The 21,280-nt window shown below is 36.8% G+C and overlaps 2 protein-coding genes across 3 annotated transcripts in view; one reads left to right on the forward strand and one right to left on the reverse strand.

The window, feature by feature from the left end:
* Positions 1–6,686, reverse strand: part of LOC128854980 (uncharacterized) — a 66,655-nt gene extending 59,969 nt beyond the window's left edge. The window contains exon 1 of one of the 2 annotated variants that reach the window (XM_054089512.1): positions 6,168–6,686. The gene's annotated coding sequence lies outside the window, so the exon portion shown is untranslated. The remainder of the gene's footprint in view (positions 1–6,167) is intronic. The other variant, XM_054089511.1, reaches the window with a different exon arrangement.
* LOC128854981 (caspase-3-like) overlaps positions 1–20,930 on the forward strand; it is a 67,643-nt gene extending 46,713 nt beyond the window's left edge. The window contains exons 2-5 of the mRNA XM_054089514.1: positions 14,118–14,465; positions 14,522–14,697; positions 16,426–16,588; positions 20,434–20,930. Of these exons, the coding sequence (XP_053945489.1) occupies positions 14,135–14,465; positions 14,522–14,697; positions 16,426–16,588; positions 20,434–20,822 (1,059 nt within the window). The 5' untranslated portion in view covers positions 14,118–14,134 and the 3' untranslated portion in view covers positions 20,823–20,930. The remainder of the gene's footprint in view (positions 1–14,117; positions 14,466–14,521; positions 14,698–16,425; positions 16,589–20,433) is intronic.
* The last annotated feature ends 350 nt before the right edge of the window (positions 20,931–21,280 follow it).

Genomic DNA, 21,280 nt, shown 5'->3' on the forward strand with positions numbered 1-21,280 from the left:
AAAGTGAGAAGCAAGTATTTTTTTACGCTTCTCAACAAAATAAAAAATTGTCAAATTGAATAAGTAAAAAACTTCAAACCACTTCACCAACTGGCAGAACGTGGTCAAGTCGAAATGAGGCATTACGGCACAAACAATTCCATCACTAGAAATGCGAAAACTTTGTCGCATCTAAACGAATTTATACCATAGCAGGCGGCGGAAGCTCAACTTCACCATTAAATCCAGCTCCAACCTCTAATCAATCCAAATTGAAGCCTTCCCTTCTCTTCCCACTCCGGCGTAGTCGTAGTTGATGGCCTCACAACTGATTGGACTCATGGTGATGGACTTACTTGGCACTTGATAGTTTTAGATAATATTGAGATAAAAACTTTTGCAAGTGTTGCAGAGTGCTGGAGTTTGAATGTTCACTTGCAACTTAAAATCAATTTCAGAGCAGCCATTGCAGTCTTGCTTTTAGTATTTTTATATAATTTCTTCGTGTTTTTTTTTTTTGTTTTGTTTTTTTGCATGAAAATTTGAACAAAATGTTGCCAACCTCCCACAGTTGATGACGTGGTAAGTGTGTCAATGGTTGCAAAGGCATCTACTGCCTGCTTGACTCACCAGTCGTCAGGCAACACCAACAGCTCTTGCATCCCCAGTGACAATGACGCTAACGCCAATGCCTTCGTTACTCCATTCCAGGCCACTTGATAGTACTCGAGCGACTGCCACTTTGATAGTGGTTAAAGTGCCTTCAAGTACTTACTATGTAGTCTGCTACAGTACCGGCCGTCGGCGCGCACACCAAGTGCTTGGCAAGCAGGATAAGAGCCAAATGTGGACTGGGGTATGTACTCACATCTGTGTGTGTGTATGTGTGTGTGTGTTTAGTGACGACGATGTGTTTGTATGAGGGGGTGGAAATAGGCCAATGGTTTTTAGGCGGTTTTTATTGTTGCAGCACGCTGCTGTTAAGTGTTGTTGTACACCAGTCAAAGCTCGACCAACCGCCAGACCAGCTGCATCAGCAAGTGAGTGCGTCACTCAGTCAGCGAGTCGGCCAGTTAGACGGAACAGTCAAACAAGCTGACAGCCAATGAATTGCATTGCACGAGTATTTTGATAATTTTAGCTCGCTCGTTTTACGACTCCAAGCCTCAGAGGCATATTAATTCCTAGCTATTAATTGTGTAGCCAATTTGCATGTACATGTACATAAATATAAATGTATTTGTAGATGAGTATGTGTTTGTTTATTTGCACATAAAAGTTTTTTGGAAGTTTATTTGCAGAGAAATTAATTTTTCATGAATAGTAAAAGAGAGTGCAATAAAATTGGAATAGTTCATAGAATGAAATGATACTTTCATGGCCCAATGGCCTAGACACTTATAAATGTATGTATTCGCTTGAAAAATATTGAATACTATTTAGAAAGTAGAAAAATTGTAATAGTTACCACGCAGCTCGCAGTTATGCAGTCTGGTTGTTCGTTTATAGCGATATAGTAATAATACGAATATTACTGCAACAATTAGTTAGTTTTTTAACACTTAGATTTAGTTTTTTGTAAGAATGGATCAAACGCCTATAATCTGGATTCCTAGCCGATAAGCTAGGCACAAAAACTCTTGTCAAGGACTTCAATTACTGACTCCATGCACCATATTAAACATACAAGGTGAAGTCCAAAATAAACAAGCTAAAATAGAAACGACAGGAGCTTTGCTCTGATAAATTCGTGTTTATTTATTCAAAATATTCCCCTCTGGCCTCGATACACTGTTTTGCGCGAACAAAAAACTTTTCGATTGAGTGTTTGAGGTCATTGACCGGAATGTTCTTCAGGATGTCGGTACAAGCCTTTTGGAGACAATTTTCCGAATAGGTAGAAGTCCCAGGGATCCATATTAGGTGACTACTCTAAGTGATTGATGGTTAAAATGCGATTTCTAGTCAAAAAATCAGTCACAAGAGACGATCGATGAGATCGTGCATTATCATGCAATAAGCGCCAGCCTCCTCTTCCGCGGTATTCAGGGCAAATTCGGCGAATGCGATGCAACAAATGCTTCAAAACGCCAAGATAGAAAATTGCATGGACGGTTTGGCCCGTTGACATGAATTCCTTGTGAAAAATTCCCTTGGTATCGTAAAAACAAATGAGCATGGACTTGATTTTTGACTTCTCCAAACGCGAGACGCTTAGTTTCAGATTCAGGTTGGAAACACCACTTTTCATCACCAGATACAATGTTGTAAAAGAAGTTCTCGTCTTTTCTCGACTCTTTAATGAAGCCTTTCAAGAGTTGAATTCTGAGCAATTTTTGGTCCTCAGTTAACTTCTGCGGAATGCAACGTACACAGACCTTTCGTAAGCCCAAATGATCGGTTAAAATGCGATAAATCGATGTTTTGGAAACATTCAACTCCGATTACATGATTTTGATTTCGATTCATTTTTGATACATTTTTGAACAATTTCGATGGAATGTTCGGTGATTACTGATTTTGGGCGGCCCGTACGACCCGTTTATTGTCATTTATATCCTCACAACCATCTCTGAAACGTGTGAACCACTCATGAACTCTAGAACGAGATAGACAATCATCGCCATAAACTTTTTTCCATCATTTCAAATGTTTCGGTAAACGTTTTACCGATTTTAAATTGAAATATGACATTAGCTCTTTGTTCGAAACTCATTTTTGTACCGATGATACAAACATACTGACACTTTAGACGCAATAACTTCGCTTCCACTGAACCGAATGTCACCAAGCTTTCACTGGAAGCCAGCTAGGGATGTAACTTTTAACGCACAAGCTCATTAAAAAGATGGCACCATTAAAAACATTTTTTTTGTGTTTATTTTGGACTTCACCTTGTATATGCATGTATTGAGAACTCCAATTTAGAATTGTGAAGACTTCAATTGCAAGATTATTCGAGAAGTTCCATAATACGGGTACATACAAACAAAGCAACACTATATGACTACGATACTGGATGCTAGAAGATCAAACCCTAGACAGCTTAAAAGTAGATGACTCTCTTGTCGAAAAAATACCTTGCCGACCAATTATTTTATGTATTTCATATAGAAGCAAGCAATATTGTGCTTAGGACACGATTTCCTAGGGATAACGGTTTATCATTAAGAGTACCGTATATAGAGCAACACTGTCTCGGCTTAACCTTCCTAATTTTGTTCTGATAGCCTTTACATTTAATAAAAATACGAGTGTGCGTTAATGAATCCCCGATAATTTAAATAAAGAAGCATCCGAAGCAAAAATTCTTCCTTTCCCGATGCATATCATCTAAGGTTTCAGCAGTTTTTTATGACCTCTAAGTAATACGATTTCTCTAGGCCAATAAATGTCCATTTGTATGTTTCATCGATGATCTCTTGGTGCCACCCAAATATCTTATCATAGTGCTATTTCTTCATATATTCTTATCTCAGAGGATAAATTTGGAGATTATGTTAGGTGAGAAAGCAATTCGTAACATAATTAAAGCAATTTTGCAATTATAATCGCGGACTTGTGCATTGACTTGGTGGAATCTAATTTTTTCTTCAAGAAATGCCGGGGTTTTTGTTTCAAATCTGCATCGGATCGATCGATCCAATAACTCAACTTTTAGACTTTTTTAATCGATGAAACAACCGATATGAATCGAGCGCAGCCCAAAAAATTATCGGCAATTATGTATAGACGAGACGTCCATCTTGCGATTAGTTTTTTATCTCTCGGCGTATAAGAGGCTGTCGTTGAAAATATTGCAATGCAGTAGTAAAGTTTAAGTACGGTAAAAGTGGAAATCTCGAATGCAACCCTGATACTTCGTCCATACTTTTAACTTTATTAACTCATGTGGGATCAGTTTCACTACACACAATTTTCATTATTAAATTTCTGTCTAAAGCTGTCTCAGGGTATAGAAACGGATAAAAAAACTCATTTGTGCGGGTAACTGCGAGGAAAAGAAGAGGTGCTGTTCTTATAGTCAATCAGTTTTTTTTGTTTTCATATTGCATCGGAAAATTAGTGAGGCAGCGAGATTAATCGAAAATTATTGAGTGCACCATTGACACAGTTTTGATGGCACTGCTTTTGATCTGATTTGGTTCCAGAAGGTGCTGGACTACATATATAGGAGGACCGATTTAAGAAAATGTTATGCTCTTAAAGAAATATTTTAAAACTTTAGAAACAAAATTCTTCTCGAACGACTCCAACCAGAGTATCAACAGAACGAGGGATGCGCGTTTTCTAATTCAGCCCAAGTGCTGGATCAAGAAGCGCACTTGAAATCCCGCCCACAAGCTTTATTTATGTAGGTGGTACATAATCGTTGCAATAATTTCGGCGAGAGTTCAGTACATTTGGTATAAATAATAAACGCATTTTCAAAAAAGGAAATTTAGAATCTTCTTTACTAAAAATGTTTACCAATAAAACGTAAGAAAATTTTCCTGTGATCGAACCAGATTAAAAGGTTTGACAACAGTTCTAAAGTAGTCGCGATAATTTGTCAAACTGTTTTTTACACAGGTTGGTTAAAAAGCATTAAAAGCGACACCCTTTAACAAGCGAACGAATCAAAAATTCGAACCTGTACACATCCGAATGGTAGGCAAGCACCAATCCATTCGGTCACTCCAATTTGTCATGCTTTTTTTACACAGGTTGGTTAAAAAGCATTAAAAGTGACATTAACAAGTAAAGGCATCCAAATTTATATGACATTTCCATATTTCATTTCAATACACAAAAACTTTCATTTCAATCTGACACTTCATTCCTTGTAGCAAGCCATTTGAAGTAGAGATGCCTGGGAAGTATTGTGCAATCATAAAATTTTGGAAGATTTGCCGGCAGCAGAATATACATGTAGAACTTCATAAACATTTGGTGAAAGTGTAGAAGGAATCCACATCTTCATTTTCAACTGTGCATCGATGTGTTTAAAGGGGGCCGTAAAGGCGTTGAAGTTAAATCACGTAGTGGTTTGGCATAACTTGTGAAGACCCAAGCTTGACCAAACGTAAAATTTCTGATACCATCAGCATTTCAAATGAACCAATACTCCAGGTTTTATATTAAGAATTGCATAAAGAAAACCTGTTCGAAGAGTAAGTGGCGCACTCGTTAACAATTCAGCTAAAAGTAGTGAAACTATATTTTGCAGAATTTTCGGAAAATTATTACAGAGATAACATAAAACTATTGGAGGATTTTATAAGAACATATACTTATATATATGTATTAATTGGCGCTTACCCCCTTTTTGGGGTGTTTGACCGAGCTCCTCCTTCTATTTGTGGTGTGCGCCTTGAGGTTTTCCACAAATGGAGGGTTCTAATGATTTTTTATGAGGAGCTTTTTCATGGCAGAAATACACTTGGAGGTTCGCTTGTTCTATCATTTGGTGTTGCATGAGCGGATATTCGAACCTGTGCACATCCGAATGGTAGGCAAGCATCAACCCATTCGGTCACTCCAATTCGTCATGCTTTTTTTAAAAAGGTTTGTTAAAAAGCATTAAAAGCGACACCCTTTAACAAGTAAAATAATCAAAATTTATACGCCATTTTAATATTTCATCTTTCATTTGAACGCAAACAACTTGCATTTCAATCTGTCACTTCATTGGCGGCCGCCGCGTATTAAATATTGGCATAATTGTATTGAAGTTGGGGGAGATCATATTGAATAAGAATTATTTTACTTTTACTTGCGATACTTTTCAACCAACCTGTAGTCCATTATAGAACAACTATTTCGCGGTAATTAGTTCAATGCTTTCCTCAATTATTCTACCGATTTTCAAGAATATATGGCACAGGTTATACACTTTGCATAACAAATGTCCTGGTCGCACACACAGGCATACACTCCAACATACAACAATGCACACCAGTATGCATGCATACACCTCGCATACATGCCACCTCGCGATCAGGATTCACATTTATTGCGCGATGTTCCTTTGTTGTGTTTATACGTTCATTCGTATGCTCGTTCATGCGCTCATTTCGTACTACGTCCACCCACACACAACTCATATCGACTCTTTTCCATATTGACTATTTATTTCCTCCTCTTGCCAGCCATCTGCTTGAATTGTTTTCACTACTTGTTGTTATTATTATTGTTTTTGTAGTTACCGTTGTTCTTACTTGAAAATTCCTTTTTCCGTGTTTGTTGTATTTTATTTGATTTGTAATCCACCCCGCATTGTACTTGGCGTTGTTTTCTTTTTTATGTTTTTGTTGTCACTGCCTTTCGTTTAATGCCGTTGTTGTCATGTTACTGCCTCATTTTATGCATTTATTAAATCTTAACTTTTTTTCAATAATTTATTGAGACACTTTATTTTTAAATTTATTATTGAAATTTTATATACAACACACTTAACACTCACTTCTTGTTTAAACACTGTTTTCTTATTTGATTTTTCCTTTCTCGATTGATTTTTCGTTTATTACACGCACTTATTGTAAACTTTTATTTGTTGCATAGAATTTTATTTTTTATTAACCGCATGCATACACTTTCTTGCTGCATTCAGCTCAGCGTGTCTGCTGCAATTTATTCGAATATGATGGACTTTCTTGCGTTGAGTCCGTAACCGTCACGAACAACTTTGCACTACACCACTTTAATTCTTCAACTGAATGGAAATATTGCCTTTGCCTGGTCTGTGCGACCGAAACTGTTGGTGGCTGTGGCGAATGGCTTCGTACATTTCCGATGGTTAGCTGGTTGTTCGTTGTGTGTGAGCGCGAGAGCGTACGAGTATTGTTGAGAACATAAACTGTCGGGCATCATGTAGTGTAAAAAATCGGCCGCCATAGGCAAATGTTTAACCGGCAAAGGTGGTTAAGTTTGAACATAAATATGAGTTCATGTACAATTTTTGAAGGACATTTTTTTTAAATAAGTTTTTTTTGACAATCATTTAACTAGTGCATTTGAATCGCTGGCATTTTGACATCACAGATTTCCTGAGAAACATATAGTGAAAATCTTAATATGCATCTCTCTTTGTTGAGTCACTTGTTTACACTTATACAGCTGTTTGTATGTACTCTCCAATTGTCACATGGCTATACCCAAGGTGAATTTATTACAGGTGACAGCAAACACATATAAGTAAAACACTACATGTATTTGTTGTTGCGTTTGGTGCAAGCATCATGTCAAAATCAGCAAGCAAATGTAAACATACGAATGTAGACATACCAATACATACAAACAAAGCATATCACTTTGACGTAAGCCATACCTACGGCGAAAAATTCAGCTGGGTGAATGCTGTCAGCTTATTAAATCCACCTTGGCTATACCGGCATCATTTGCTTTCAGTGCAGCGGTGCCACCATTTTCGAAAATTATTTTAAATTAAATTTTTTCAAATAAATCTAATTTTACTTATTTAATATTCCTTGGTGCGTTCATATAAAATTTATAACTTTGTGCTATTTGCTATTATAAAATAGCAACTTACTCACTAACAACTCAAAAATCTGATACCAATATTAACCGTTTCGTTCCATCAATAAGTAGTGGTTGGTTAGTTTTAATTTTGACTTAGTTTGTAAGTGGTCATGTTCAATTTTTTTCAACAATTTAGTTCCACGCTTTACAGAATTTAGACCATATGAACTTCTCAAACTAAGAGTGGGCATCTTCTTTTTGCCAAGGGTTAGCAAGTGGCGAATAGAGGAAGCAACTGGTATTAATCAACATACATTAATAATGCTGGAAAAGAGCTGCCTTAAATTACATTTGTTTATCAGATAGTGAGTTGTGCCAGTTTTATGAGGTATAACCACATTCGCTAGCGGCGAATCCTGCTCGATAACTTTGTTGTTGCTTTCACATGCAAATTTTTCGTCAAATGAGTCGGATAGAGAGATAGCGAATAGAAGAGAAGTAGCGAATACATTGAATAGCGAATACATTGTTTAAAAAATCGGGTTTCACTTCACATCTTCGCGGCATCGGCTAGATAAAGTTCCCTTCATTTTTTCCATTTCAAATGCTTTTAAATATTCTCGATGACGCTCTGATCAGAAGTGCAATAATTCCTCAGTTTGGAAATGTTATCACAATCCCTTCCTTGTATTATCGACCTCACAGTTTGTCTCGTAGTGCAGTTGATATCTTTCCATAATTTTGCTGACCTGTAGTGGTACTTTCTTGCTAACTCCAAACATCTTTTTGCAATTTCCCTCTAAGAGCAGGCAGCTGTTATTCGCGACCCATGCGCAGAGGGTCACTTTTTCCAACATTTGCGGCTTTTTTACACTATTTGTATGATTGATATTGTATTGTGATGTGTATGTTTTTCGGCGGAGGCTTGTGAATTTTCATATATCCGAAGAAAATAAATCAATGACGAAAGAAGAAGAAGAAACTTTTTTGAAATGAAAATGCAAGCGTTTTAGAACTACTATTTAAGGATAGATTGTGCTATGGTTGTTGTTGTTGTTGTTGTAGCAGGTGTGAAAGGTCCTTTGTCCAGTTGGTTGGTGTGTCCAATAGTTAATATCACAAAATATTGACGATGGACTGAAGAAACACTTTGTCAGTGTATTACAGATGGCATATAAACAATAGCATATAAAGGATAGCATATTCTGTCACAATAGAAGGTCAATGGATTCGAATAGTATTTATACTTACGAATGCTGTCCTCGCCTTGATAGTGAAATCGAGCTTTGCCACTTCAACGTCAGTGTAGGCAAATATATGTTCTTTAGATCAACACTCAAAATATTCAAATTCTATGATGAAACATTTCATATTGAACTTAAAGTAATTGACTAAACAAGTATGATACCTCTTAGTCTTTATAATAATATGTAACTACCTCCAAACTGTAACTATGAATTTCGCTCCTATTCTCTCTATTCTTCGTATCAGCATCGAAGTAATATATTGACTTCAGTGTAGCTGAAAAAGGATGAGAAAAACCCGCAAGAGCAGTAGAAATACAGAATGACCCCGCGCTGCCTTAGAAAGAGTTGTGTATATAAGTGGTAGCTAGTTTGAATTCCACAAAGCATCAGCTGTGAAGGGCCTCTCCCAGCTATCTTTTTATGAGTCATATGAGTCAGAGAAACTGTGGCGAACAATGATGACAAGAGCAGCATTGTAGCCAAGGAAAAGCATCTATGGTAAAAAAACAAATTTGTGCCAAGAACTTCGGCTGCCACGTCACAAGGCTCTTGATAGCCGATTTCTGCCCGCTCGATTCACACGTATTCACTCACTCGTCTAAGCAGTCGTTGCTCAGACGGCAACGAAGGAATACGAGCGAAGGTTGTGTTAAATTTGTTCGTATATCACTAACGCAATCTCAGTTTTTTTGTAAACATATCTTTTCTTATGTCAGCCCATCAGCTGATTCTGTCGAATTCGCTGAGATCCGGTTAACGATCTGATATTGGCCACACCTATAAATATCTATTCACCGTGATTCAAGCGAGCTTTCCTACACAAAATCTATGATATTTTCAATGGGAATGAATCCTAGAAAATTGTATAGATAAAGTTCTCCAGCTCGAAAAGTATTCGATGCAGTACCTGCCTGAGGAAGAGAAATGCCACTCTCTGCTAAAAAGTGGAGAAGAACTTGACTTTCAAGTACAACGTAGCACAAAATTAATCACCATATCGAAAGATTTATATTTTTTGCAAATATCGTCATACGTAAATCATATTTGACACTTGTGAACTAAACAGCTGCGGTATACAAACAGAAACCAAAGGAGCGTGTAAATACCAAAATAAAAATGTCCGTAATTCAAAGTAATTTTTTTATTTATTAAAAAAGTTATTCAAAAACCAAATTTGATGACCAATTTTGCACCTTCTTGTATAATTCGCCTCAGTTAATATAAGAAAGCGACGGCTGAAGCGGCTAAAATCTTTCAAACCATAACATGAAGAAATCATCATCATAAATTCCTACAGTTCCAGTGACGAAAATATAAAATTTGCTCTTAATTTGTTCTTAATTGGGAACATTGTTAATATATTTATTTTAAGAAAAAAAAATTTTAAGTCAAAAATTATTAAGCAAAAGTTTATTTTTTATTTATTGTTATTTAAATTTTTTTTTAATTCATTTTTATATTATTATATTTTTATTATTTAATCATAAATATTTACGCTATTTCAGATGTTATTTTATAGATAAATATTTTTATATTTAAGAAATATTTAAATATAAAATATTTAATATTTATTTGAACAAAGAAAACCAATTACTCTCATTTTATAATTTGTCACCCACATCTCGACGAGCCAACTTTTGCTTTCATTCTGAACTGAAATCTTCCAACACTTGTCATCATGTCAAACAAGTAAACAGATTTTTGCGCCGATATGTCATGCCTTCCCTCGCGCTGTCATTTCCGGCTTCCGTTGCGCGCGCACTTCAGCACTCTCTGAACTCACACACAACCACGAACGCGCTCATACACGCACACACACATAGCACATTTGAATTGTGAGCAACTGTTACTGTGTCGTCTTGTGGTTGTCACATTGTCACTTCACTGCTATTACAATTTTATGCGCTAATTAGATTTTTATTGGCAATGTGTAAATTTTGCGCATTTCCTCAAAATGTCTGCGTTGAATTTTTACAATTTCCGAAAATTTCAACCCCCTTCCGTTCTCCCAACACCCCCCCAAAAACAAGACGGTCTTAGTACTTTTGATGACATTTCAAAGCTTTTCACCCTGACTGAAAATTGCTGATGATATTTTGCTTAAGTGTTTCCTCTATTGGGCGTGACATGCTCCCTTTGCAAGGCGTTAGTTGGCTAGAAACGCATGGCAAAATCACATTGTCGCCCCGTCAGATTTTTAATGGTAGTCAATAACTTATTGGCGTGATAGTAAAAAGTGAATATCCTTTGAAAAGGCTAATCAGTCAATTGCGTAGTAAAAGTAAACGTACAGGTGGAGTCTTGCCATCCGATGTGATTCGTTTTTAAGGGCATTTACGCAAGAAAATTGTCTGTTTCATCCACATTTACGTTTTTGTATTTAGATGTAAATATAGTATGTAACTATGAATGTGTCATATTATTTACTTTTAAAAAACCAAATAATTTCTTACATGTATGTACAGGGTGAACGATTGTATCTGTAAAACAGCTCATGACATCAACGTCAAAATTGTTCTAATGACAGTTCAATATATTTTTTATAAGACATCAAAAGCATTTGCGTCTCAGTTTTGTTGATTTTTTTTTTCTGTGATGAAATTCAAACGTAGTAGGGTGATTGCGTTATATTATATTTGGCTGGAAAATCACAACCAGCCATTGTTCGTGAGCTCAATCACCTCATACGAGAATTTGAGCCTACGTATGGTCACTCGAAGCAATTTCAATGTGTGTGAAATTAGTTTTTATTGATTTAAAAGACAAAATTTTTCAAAAATGGTTATAATTTTAAATTATATTCACTTTAGCTCGATATGACCGCCTTTTGCCTTGACTATAGCCTTCAAACGGTCACAAAATGAGTTGCATGCTGCACGAGTGTGATCTTGAGGTATTTTGGCCCATTCTCGTATAATCGCTTTTTTCATCGCAACCATACTGGCATATTTTTTAGTCCTCACCTTGCTCTCCAAAATGGACCAGATGGAATAGTCCATCGGACTTGCGTCTGGCGAATTCGAAACCCATTGTGTGGACGAAATATAGTGTGGAACATGATTTTTAACCATTCTTGGTTCACACGAGCTTTATGAGACGGTGCCGAGTCCTGTTGCAACGTCCATGGTCTACGACCGAAATGTTTGCGTGTCCACGGCTCTAAAGCAGATTCTAAAACATTTTTTCGATTATAAGTCGCATTCACTTTGACATCAGGCTCGATAAAAACGATTGGAGAGCGTCCATTAGCGATCACTGCGGCCCAAACCATTACTTGCGATGGGAAATTGCTTCGAGTGACCATACGTAGGCTCAAATTCTCGTATGAGCGTTCATTCAAGTAAACACGATTGTTTTGAGTGTTTATGAACTGCTCAATTGGGAAATTTTTTTCATCAGAAAACACAAGGTTAGGAAACTCGCCACGTTTGTGCAAGCGCAACAACTCCTTTGCTCTTTCGCACCGAACTTCTTTTTGCTGGGGTGAAAGATCGTGTGCTTTTTGAAACTTGTAAGCCTTGACCTTGAGCTTATTTTTCAATATGTGTCAAATGCTGTCTTGCGATATTTTCAGTAATTTGGCCATTTTTCTTCCACTTCGACGTGGATTTCGTTCAAGTCGAGCCTTCACTTTCCGAACCATATCTGGCGTTGTTTTGCTGTTTTCTTTGGTGCACCTCCATAGCGTTTTGCAATGCTACCATTATCATTGTAACGTTTTATAGTGCGATACACAAACATTTTATTCACTTTGAGGTGATTGAGCTCACGAACAATGGCTGGTTGTGATTTTCCAGCCAAATATAACGCAATCACCCTACTACGTTTGAATTCCATTACAGAAAAGATTCAACAAAACTGAGACGCAAATGCTTTTGATGACTTATAAGCAATATATTGAACTGTCATTAGAACAATTTTGACGTTGATGTCATTAGATGTTTTACAGATACAAGCAGTGTGAAGTTGGTAACACTTAATATCGTTCACCCTGTGGATTGTGATGTTTTGATTTTTTCCCATCAAGTGACGGGTTTCATCGTTTTTTTTCTGCCTTATCTGTTCAATGAAAACTTTCACGTCTCGGCCCAGGTTTTATACAGATCTTTTATATATTGGAAATTTGGTTTTATGGATAAGTACTTACAAACATGAATAGGCATTTATGTCTTCGTCATCGAAATCAGTTTTCTTACCTTGAGGTTTCATCATATTACTCCTTTGATGGAAGATCATCATAACCCAAAAAAATTAAGATGTTTTTAGTTAAATATCTATTAACTTTTACCACTCTGTTCACGACCCTCTTACCCTCAAGAAAGAATAGAAATATGATGTTATAAAACAAGGCGAATTCATCGATGCGTACAAAGATGTTTCAAAGCCCGAAATCGAGGTGGGCGGAGGAGTAAATTGCAAACATCTGGAAATCACGTTTAGTTTTCTACTCCCTAACTATTGTAATGTTTGTCAGACTGAACTGACAGCAATAATTAATAATACCTTGCCTAGTAGAGTATGATGCGATACCTGGAGATGACATCCACATTTTCATTGGCAACCTCCATTGTCACCATGAATAGCCATAGATATTTTACTAGGCCACATCGACCGGAAATGTACAGCTGATAGCCTAGCAAGACTGCCTAATGAATACATGGGTAAAACGATAAGGATGTATTCTTACAACAAGCAAGCTACTTATTCTAGACAAATTTGTAAGATCAGCGATTGTGTAGAACCCCCGACAATTGTGACCGACTCTTAACGCTAAACGCACAGAATCTTTACGGAGTCAAAATAAACATCTAAGACCACTCAAATTTCTGTGATAACTGGCAGACATGTCCTGAGGCTAGGCGTGCAGATATGAATTCAGCGGAGGCTGTTAAGATGAAGAAGAGGAACAGACGATTTTGCGTTTTCTGTCCAGACGAAGATTCGACATTCTAGGCAGAAAATTCTTCAATGAGCTGGAAAACCTTGGCACTGTAGAAACCAGGGATCTTTTAAAGATTTAGCTCAGCTTACATTGGTTTTAGTAGAGATTGGGGCAAGTTAACTATGCGACTTCACATTGGATCATTAGCTAGAGTGAAACTCATATTGGGCAATAGCTACAGCTTAACCTAAACTAACCTTGACTTGGCAAGGCATAGTGAGTTGAATACTGAAAACTGAATTTGAATTTGAGTTATTATTCGATACATCAACAAAATTTGTTGAATTGAATTGAAATGTAGCTTATCTGGGTTAGTTTTCACTCGCAAAAAAATGTATAGCGCCGATTACTAATTGGTTACTTACAGATTCCTGATCTGAAATTTTTGATAAGCATTTACCCCTGCCCTCATCGATTGCAAAACCAAGATTTTCTATTTTTACCGCCAATACTTAAACAAAAATCACACAAATTTTTCTTTATTCCAGATTTTCCAAAATTTATAATGGACGAACGGGACATTTTCTTTTTCAACAGTAAAAAAATCGAAAAGGACCGTCCGTCATCTAAATTGCAAGCCGAGCCGCAAAAGCCAAACGCAGCACAAACCGAGGTTATTATCTCACGACCTACTACAGAAGTTGATTATAGAACTAATAATCCATATATTGGGCTTGCTATCATCCTCAACCACAAGCATATGCGGGGCCAATCAATTCGTAAGGGTACTGAAAAAGACAGCGAAGATATTACAGCATCTTTAGAGAATTATGGGTTCGAAGTGCGCACTTACAATGACTTGAAAATAAAGCAGATATCAACACTTTTGGATTCAGGTATGTAAATAGAATATTAAGGTACTGCAAATGATTAATTTAGTTATTTCTTATAGTCGCCACTGAAGATCACAGCCAACATGATTGTTTTGTGCTCGTCGTTATGACCCATGGAGACAGGGGCAGAATATGCGCAGCTGATGATTTTTACTCAACTGAAAAGCTGTGGGAGCCATTTCTTGGAACTAATTGTCCAACCTTATTGGGAAAACCGAAGCTATTTTTTGTGCAGGTAATAATTCATTACTATTACCTGTTGCGCAGCCGCCGTAGCCGAATGGGTTGGTGCGTGATTACCATTCGGAATTCACAGAAAGGTCGTTGGTTCGAATCTCGGTGAAAGCAAAATTAATAAAAACATTTTTCTAATAGCGGTCGCCCCTCGGCAGGCAATGGCAAACCTCCGAGTGTATTTCTGCCATGAAAAAGCTCCTCATAAAAATATCTGCCGTTCGGAGTCGGCTTGAAACTGTAGGTCCCTCCATTTGTGGAACAACATCAAGACGCACACCATAAATACGAGGAGGAGCTCGGCCAAACACCTAACAGAAGTGTACGCGCCAATTATTTATTTGTTTATTTCCTGTTGCGAAGTAGAGGGGTGGTAGGCATATTGGTAATAATAAAGCAAGACAGCTAGTCTACTGTCTGGAGGCAGATTACTGATCACTTTATTCGAGTTTTGATCTCAAGTACTTCAAGGCCACGCGCTTGCGACTTGTCAAAAATCCCTTGGATTGTGTGTTTCAACTTAAATGTCATTTCATTTCAGTCTAGTATATAAAAATCTTTTGAACAGATTTATGGCAAAGGCTGCGAAAAACAATTTTCAAGCTTACATCGTCAAGGCAACAGCTGAAGATTGTGGACATAAAACATGGATTTTAAGATAATGAGGCAGTATGTGGAAAAGTTTATACGTAACAGAACTTTTTCACTTACGGTCTTTATTTGTTCTTGTTTGAGTGAGTTCAAAAATTCATTTGCCCAAAATATAGAATTAACTCAAGAAAATTTTCGTGCGATGATTCATCAAGGCAGTGCGAACTATCAGGTATCGGCTCACACAAGAAAGTTTTTGAGCACTCAAAAGATCGAGTTAATGGCACATCCACCCTACCCTGATTTGGTACCTAATGGTTCCTGTTTGTTCCTGAAACCTTTAAACAACTCGTTTTGAAAGTATCCACTTCTGAATGCAAAAATGCTTTGAAAATTGATTGGAGCGAATGCAGAAGTGTATTGACTTTTAAGAAGAATATTTTGAAAAACAATAAAGACGTTTTCATTATTATTTTACTGTGTCATCATTATTGAGCGCGAAGTATAAAAAGCAATGCTCGTATTTCGTAGAACTTCGTAGCTTTTATAATTTTCTATGAAAGGTAGAATTTCGGAAGAGAAACCCCAAAAGAAAACCACATAATCTTAGGAAAAACTTACTATCGTATTAAAGGAAATCTAACCTAGGAAGCGGTTAAAGAAATTGTGTGTGTATTGGTAAAAAGTGTGACAGTAAGGTGAATAGAAAACTATAACTTGTCCTTGAGCAGTTAATACAATCGAAATTAGACTTCGCTTGGTTTTTTCTATAACCCCCAACTAGAAATAACGCCCCTTCCCTATCCTTTTTTCTGTCTTTCTCGAAGGCCCTCGCAAAAGCGGCTATATAACTTGACCCAACGTAAAGCCTTAACCCTAAGTAAGTCATATGAACTGTCACACATAGCTCGGAAATAAGCCCTTTAGTAAGCGGAAGCCTTACTTCTCGTTTATTTCTTAAGTTTTAATGCGAAAAATGTGGCTAACTTGCCGTTTACTCCTTAACGTAAGCGCTATATAGTCTGTTGAGAATTTTAGCCCCAATTAATGTATATTTAACTTGAATTAAATGAAATAACCCAAAGAAAAAAACAATAAATGGCTATCCTTAAATTATTATTATATTTTTCTTTCCAAGGCATGTCGAGGCAAACGCGTGGATCAACCAGTATTGTCGAGATTGATGATGCGTTCTAATTTTGATGCAATTCCAGAATTCTCAAATTTCAGTGAACCCATCTATACGACCTATGCTATACCATCTACAGCTGACATTTTGGTTATGTACTCAACGTTTGAAGGTAAATATAAACTTTTCCAATTTATGTAATTACAGGGTGTTTAGAAACATTCCAACTACAGTAAATTCTGCGTCAAGGCTTTACTCATTTCTTGGCATATTAAGGACAAGAATATCACCTCACATACCACTTAACATAATTCTATAGAAACTTTGATAATATTAGTTTACAGTCAAAAAAGCCCAAAAACCAAACCGTTCAATTCCTATTTTAAATCAGTCGTTGAGCCCGAAAACCAGCATACTTTTTTTCTTTCATGTAATTTTAGATATACAGCCCAATAACTATTATGGATTGAAAAAAAAAGAGTAGATCATCAAAATTTCAAATATCCGGAGAACTCATTAAGTGATCAAAGCAACTGATCTATTAGCTTAAAAGAAAATTAAGTATTCCATATTTCAATTACACATCATTTTTCATCAAAAGTAAGGTTGGTTGGTTGGTTAAAGTGGTGATTCTTCCAGAATCCAACTAACGCTTCCGCGCCATTTTGTTGCCACATCCTCGTTACCAACTTGTTTAACGGTTATTTACAGCATAACTATATCCAGTCTGTGCGGTTAAGGAACCTTATTAGGTTGTTAACGTCTAAGCCAGATAGTTGTTCGAGATTCTCGAACAGCGGTTGGTCCAGGGTTAACATTCTGTCCTTCCATAGGGCAGGGCATTCACAGAGGAAATGGAAGATTGTCTCCTCTTTCTCCGGTTGTTTGCAACTGTGACAGTATGTTTTGTGAGGGATGCCAATTTTGGCTGCTTGTTCTCCGATAGACCAGAAGCCAGTTATAACTGCCGTTAGTCTCCGTCGTTTCATTCTTATTAATGCCGACGATTGCTTGAGGTTGTAGGTGGGCCATAACGCTCTGCTAATTTTGCATTTCGTCTGGACTTTCCACCTACAGTCCGCGATTAGGAGATATTTTTGGGAAATTGTACTCTTGACTGCACCTAATTGTGTGAGTACCGATTCTGCAAGAGCGTTATTCATGGCAGATCCCCCTCTTGCCAGTTCATCTGCTTTTTCGTTACCTTCAATGTTCCGATGTCCCGGGACCCAGATTAAGGTAACTTTATGGTTTTCACTCAAGATGGTGAGGCTATTCCTACTTTGTTCCACCACTTTGGAGGTTGTTGTGGCCGAACCCAGTGCCTGGATTGCAGCTTGGCTATCCGAGAGAATGGCGATATTACCGTTAAAAGAGAAATCTGCGATTAGTAGCCTACAGGCTTCCCCAATCGCCAGTACTTCCGCCTGGAAGACACTGCTGGTATTAGGGAGCTGCACAGATTTCTCAATTTGAAGTCTGTGAGAATATATACCAGCTCCAACACCGCAGCCCATTTTACTTCCATCAGTATAGACTGTAGTGTCGAAGCTGTTTAGAGAGAATCCCTTATTCCATTCTTCCTTAGTTGGAAAGAGAGTGGCAAAATTCTTATTAAAAGTTACCGTCGGGACGATGTAGTGAGTTCTCACCGAGATTAACTGAGTTTTTCGCAATAATAGACTAGCATGACCATACGTTTTTTCTCTCCAGCGACCCGCTGCGTTTAACCTAAATGCACTCATGGTTGCCGTCTTCTTAATATTATATGTAGGTCTATTGGAATAACGTGTGTCAGTGCATTGAGAGCCTCTCTAGGACATGATCTGATTGCACCGACCGACATGCTGATCTTTGTATTCTGCCGAGTAGTTTGGTATTGTACTCTCTCCCTAGAGGCTTCCACCAAACTACCGAACCATGCGATAGAATAGGTCGTATAACCGCCTTATACAGCCATAATGTATGCTTAGGTTGAAGACCCCATCTTCTTCCAAGCATACGTTTACAGGCATATAAAGCAATTTCTGCCTTCCTTACCCGTTCTTCAACATTTAATTTTTAGCTTAGTTTGGAGTCCAGAATTACCCCTAAGTACTTTGCGCTGGGTGATAGTGAGAGAAATGAAAAGTAAGACTTATCAAAATATTAACGAATTAAAAAAAATTGTTTATTTTTTTGTGGAAATGAAAAAAAAATTCGATTTATATATCAAGAATACGATTTTTGAAATTTTTTTCTCTTCTATATATGAAAAAGCCTGCAATAGACAAAGAAATAGAAGGTTTCCTCTTTTATATCTTAACTTTTAAGTTCAAATTAATCTTAAGAATTGAGTGAGAGAATCGTATTCTTCTATATTCCTTAAAATATTTGGTATGGGAATAAGTTTCCGCCCTCGTAAAAGAAATGTCGCTGCTGGTACTATTTTTGTGTTCGCCCTCGAAATATACCACTGATTTGAGGGTGTATATGTGAGGTCTCGATCGCAGTAGTTGACATACGTTTGAAGCGTAAAGATCCTTTTTTATCTGACGCCAAAAATGTCTACGTTCGTCCCGAAAAAACAGCATTTGCGGCTCACTATTATCTTTTGAAGAAAAGTGAAGCTGAAACGTGTCGTATATTGATCAGTATTTACAGTAATCACACTCCATCAAATACAAGAGTCGTTTCGATGCTCCAAAGTAGCACTTTCGACTAGAGTGATAAAGATCGCAAAGGGGCACCGAAAAAATGCAAAGATACTCAACTACAACAATTATTGGATGAATACGCATAACGAACCCTTGATGATGTGTCTAAAGACTTGGATGTTGACAGATCAACCGTCGCTAAACGTTTGCATGCGATGGGAATGGTCCAGAAAGCAGGTAACTGGGTGCCACATCAATTTAAGGAGGGGGACATAGAGACGTTTGGTGACGGGTGAGATGCTTCTTGAACGGCAGAACTGGTGCATCGTCACTGGCGTCGAAAGCGTCGAAAAAGTTGAAGTCTGCCAGGAGAACCAGGTCCAACGACAGCGAAAAAAAATCATGTTACAAAGGTTATGTGGTGCATCTGGTGGGATCAGATCACTGGCGATCGTTACCGACTGCAGCTAATGCGTGTGAATTGAGCTCTAAAAGAAAAGCGACTGGACAAACTGATTTTGCTGCATGACAACGCCAGACCACACGTTGCTAAATCGGCCCAGAAATATTCAGAGGGACTTAATTGGCAAATCTTGCCCCACCCGCCGTATTCCTCAGACATTGCATCTTCGAATTACTATCTGCTCCGATGAATGCAGTCAGCCATTATTGGAGAGCGGTTCCCTTCTTAAGAGAGCATCGCAAACTGGCTCAATGGATCAAGTGAAAAGAACTCGAATTTTTCGTCAGAGGAATCCGTATGTTACCTGAAAGATGGAGTAAAGTGGTAGCTTCGAGTGGCATATACTTCACATAATATCATGTATTATTTAATTGTTTAAATAATTCGTAACTGCGGCTAAGAAAGAACGGAAATTTATACCCATACCCAATAACTCAAGAAACCCTTTAATCTTATAATTGCCTTGAAATCGTTTAGTTTTAAGCAGAACCGAAAGATAGCAAATTTAATTGCCTTTAACTTGATACAACACTCGTTTTGATCAGCTAACTCACTTTTTAGATATTAGAAATTTGTATTATTTAATTTTTTTCATTACACAAAAATCATTATGTGGCGATATCTTGAAAACTACATATAATTACGAAAATATTATATAGATTTAAGGCTCAACCATCGATTTTGCATACGAATTGGACGGTCTCATTCTTGAGTGAAAAAATATTTAATTATATGTGAACCAGGGTTATTTCCTATTTATTTATTGCTTTACTTACTTTTAAATTTATACAAGTAAAAAATCCTCTGAATTATATTACACCATATTTTTAACTTTTAACACAATTCAAATAGTGGATCAATCCTAAAACTATATTTACTAATATAATGAACATTTATTTTTTATATATTTTTAAACAGATTATTACTCATTTCGCCATAGCGAATCTGGTTCGTGGTTCATCCAAAGTCTCTGCAGTATTTTGAATGAGGCCGCTATGGACGTTAAATCAAAAACTGAAGGTGTTGAATTGCTCCGCCTACTCACCGCCGTGAATCGCAAAGTAGCTTATGAATATCAGTCTTATCACTTGAAAGCACAGTTCGATCAAAAAAAAGAGATGCCTAATTTTATGTCAACACTAACCAAGATGTTCTATCTAAAAGTGAAACCTAAAAAGGCAGCTGCACAGATCGAAGTTAAGGCAGACACCGAAACCGATGATGTTGGAGATGAAGAAAAACTCAACAGAATTTTTAACTTAGACGTAGAATATTCTTTAATTAAAGGTCCAGTGCAATTCATTTAATGGCATTTAATATATGTATAAGTAGATACGAGAATATTTATATTATTTTATAAGATATGTATTTTTCAGTATTGCAAAAAAATTAAGCTAAAGCATTGTTTTTGTTTTATAATTAATTTATATTTTTATAAAATAGTAAAATTATTATTTTTTTAATGTAAGTAATAAAAAAAATTTAAAATCATGAAAAAGTAAAAAATAAACGATTTTTTTATTCATTCACCCCCTTTTTGGGGGTACCTTTTTGAGGGGTAGTTGGGTGAATTAAAATAAGTCACATAGCGCATAGGAAATAGTGTCTTTTCTTTTACTTTTGGAAGCATAAATATTTGCGCTTAATATAACTGAAGCAGGTCACATTCTTAATAAATTAATACAGAAAAAATTAAATTCTAAAAACCTTGCTTATAAATTTCAAATATGGTAAACAAGAGAGAAATTCTTTAACAAGCACGTAA

The sequence above is a fragment of the Anastrepha ludens genome, chromosome 2, assembly GCF_028408465.1.
Source record: "Anastrepha ludens isolate Willacy chromosome 2, idAnaLude1.1, whole genome shotgun sequence".
NCBI lineage: Eukaryota > Metazoa > Arthropoda > Insecta > Diptera > Tephritidae > Anastrepha > Anastrepha ludens.